The sequence below is a fragment of the Triticum dicoccoides genome, chromosome 5A, assembly GCF_002162155.2.
Source record: "Triticum dicoccoides isolate Atlit2015 ecotype Zavitan chromosome 5A, WEW_v2.0, whole genome shotgun sequence".
In the NCBI taxonomy this organism is placed as follows: Eukaryota; Viridiplantae; Streptophyta; class Magnoliopsida; order Poales; family Poaceae; genus Triticum; species Triticum dicoccoides.
The window spans coordinates 597,796,586-597,799,563 of NC_041388.1; the positions used below are offsets into that span (position 1 = coordinate 597,796,586).

The 2,978-nt window shown below is 42.6% G+C and overlaps 1 protein-coding gene across 1 annotated transcript in view; it reads left to right on the top strand.

Annotated features, from left to right (window-relative positions):
• LOC119303205 (26S proteasome non-ATPase regulatory subunit 10-like) overlaps positions 1 to 2,133 on the top strand; it is a 3,860-nt gene extending 1,727 nt beyond the window's left edge. Inside the window, exons 3-5 of the mRNA XM_037580309.1 lie at positions 189 to 313; positions 755 to 901; positions 1,679 to 2,133. Of these exons, the coding sequence (XP_037436206.1) occupies positions 189 to 313; positions 755 to 901; positions 1,679 to 1,813 (407 nt within the window). The 3' untranslated portion in view covers positions 1,814 to 2,133. The remainder of the gene's footprint in view (positions 1 to 188; positions 314 to 754; positions 902 to 1,678) is intronic.
• The last annotated feature ends 845 nt before the right edge of the window (positions 2,134 to 2,978 follow it).

Consider the following 2,978-nt stretch of genomic DNA (forward strand, 5'->3'; position numbering starts at 1 on the left):
GTAAAAAAAAAAACCTCCCTGCTGTAGATATGTCTTCTGTTATAAGCATTATGCTATGCTTGCTGTTCTTAAATGAGTTTACGCTCCATTCATCTGTATGAATTTGATATCGCAATAGTCTAATCTTCACCTTTCTGTGAGTTCCTGGTAACAGACATAACTAGAGTTATAAATTTAATATATGCCAGGTGCAAATGTTGATTTGACTACTGATGCTGGCCGAACTGCTCTTCACTATGCTGCTAGTAAAGGAAGGCTTAACATTGCTGAAACGCTGATAGCTCATCGTGCAAATGTCAACAAGAAAGATAAGGTTTGTAAACTTCTAATGATCTAGAAGGAATACCATGGATGGACTCTCAAATCTGGTTCCATGTAATTTAAGTGCTTATGGCTGGTTGTACAACCACCTCAAGCCCATGAAGAGAATGAAATATTTTTACCGGGAGGGTTGTGATATGATCTATGAATATAAAACTGCAAATGAAATTGTGTGAGAAAGCTGAAATGTTTACAGTGTAATTTTTTATTTTTTTATTTTGTAGAAATTTACTTTTGCAAGAAATTGCTGTCCTCTGGATGCCATTCGGGCATATAAGTTGACTATGGTGTAGACAACCATCTATATCTACAAATATTATGTTAACTTAAAGTATTAACTGTTACATTTGTCCACTGCTTTGTACATTATGAGTGAAGTTGTGTTTGAAGTAATTTGGCAAACATGTAAAACATTGAACTACTATCTTGTCAGTTTGGCTGCACACCCCTGCATAGAGCTGCGAGTACTGGAAATGCTGAGCTGTGTGAATACCTGCTTGAAGAAGGCGCAGATATTGATGCAGTTGACAAGCTAGGACAATCACCTCTAATGCATGCCGTCATATGTGAGGACAGAGGGGTAATATTTCCTTTGCTTTCATGCACCACCTCATTGTATTCATAGGTTACGTTCATGCTCTTTCAAATGGTTAGAGGCTTGGAGCTTCTGTATATGTGTTTATGTGTTGGATGGTAGGTGCACCTTTGACTGTTCACTTAAGTTGTAGTTAAAAGTTCAGGACAATGATGTTGGTATTTCCACTGAATTGGTGCTCAACTAATTAAACTACTTAGTTCATTAGCGGCCCATGTTGATTTGTTCAAAGGTCACCCTTGTTGGTTTGTTTGAAAGTCTGAATAATCCTGACATGCCCACAAGTTTTGATTTGTTTCAGAATTTCCATGTACATTGATTAATTGTCCTCTGATTTCCTTCGTAAATGGATGTGGGTTACTTCTATTGCTGATTATTGTGTTATAACGATGCACCACCTCATTGTATTCATAGGTTATATTGATGCTCTTTCAAATGGTTGGTGGCTTGCAGCTTCTGTGTATATTTTCATGTGTTGCATCGTAGGTACACCTTAACTGCTCACTTAAGTTGTACTATATTAGTTAAAAGTTCAGGACAATGATGTTAATATTTTCACCTACTTGGTGTTCAACTATGTAGACTACTTAGTTCATTAGCAGCCCATTGAATTTCATAAGTCAAGGAATAATCCTGACATCTCCACGAGTTGATTCGTTTAGAAAATTTCCATCTGCATTGGTTAATTGTTCTCTGATATCTTTTGTAAATAGATGTGGATTACTTGTATCGCTGATTCTTGTTTTATAATTGCCTTTTTAGGTTGCCCTTCTGCTGATCAGACATGGTGCCGATGTTGACATTGAAGACAAGGAGGGCTACACTGTCCTTGGCCGAGCCTCTGATAGCTTCAGGCCTGCACTGATTGATGCAGCCAAGGCAATGCTCGAAGGCTGAGGATGTTTTGCTGCCCTAAGGTAAAAGATAGATGGGAGAACATCTGGAACAGAAAAACCGTCGTTGTGTACCTCGTGATATAAGTACGAGCTGTTCCCCTCGAAAATCAGATTGAGCAGCCAGACTTTTTGTTCGTGGTTAATGATTCTCGTGTTGACTTTGATGTTCTGCCTTTGCGTTTTCTTCAGATGACTTACTGACGACTGTCATAGTTCAGGGCAAAAAATGAAAACTTGGTTCTCTTCTGCCAACAGAACTTCTTTAGGCAGTGTTAAAAGGATGCGAATTATACGTATTATGCGGCACCTGCATTCAGTAGATGTGAACTTGGTCTGTACGTGTTTCTTTACCATACGATTATCAGTAGCTTCCAGCTACCCTAATTTTGTGTGCTCATTTATTCACCGAATATTCCAGTCCCTTATTTATGTTTTGTGAGCCGTCCCCTGCTAACTATGTTTTGGTAGCTTCTTTCGGACTATGAAAACGTAGCTTGTCAACCAAGTGACAGATGAACTGGAAAGAAACCGTCGTGTTAAAGCTGGAGCAAGGAAAATTTAGCCGCGGAAATTGGCAGATTTTGTCATTAAGCCAATGATGGTATCCAATGTCCGTAATCTGCGCAGCGCCACTAGAGTCGTGTTCTCCATAATTAGTAGTACTAGTACTAATAATCTTCTTCATTACGGCGTCTGCATCCGCCCTTCGTCTTGTATTGCCAAGGCACACTCCATGGAGCCCCCCTTCTGTTTCTGGTGCCTTGGTTTGTCCACATTTCCTGGATAAGACCGTAGGAAGGAGTTAGAGCAACTTCAATGGGGCAACCCATTTTGTCCACGGCCGTCCGTTTGGGTCGGTGTGGACAGAAAAGGCGGCCCAACGCGTCGACCCAAACGGACGCGCGTCCGTTTTTCGTCCGCGGGCGATCCATTTCCGGCCTATTTTTGAGTCTGATTTGCGTCGGCGCGGACACGGACGGACGCGCGCTTGCTCGCCTACTCCTGTCCACGGGCCCGCTCGTCTGTGGCACATTGGCCTTCCCTTCCCCCAGCCAACAAGCAACCCTCGCGCCCCGCCTCCTCCGCGATGGCGCCGCCCATTTTGCCGGCGACTCTTCCAGCTACCGCCGCCTCCACATCCGTCCAGCAACGCCGCCCCTGCCCCC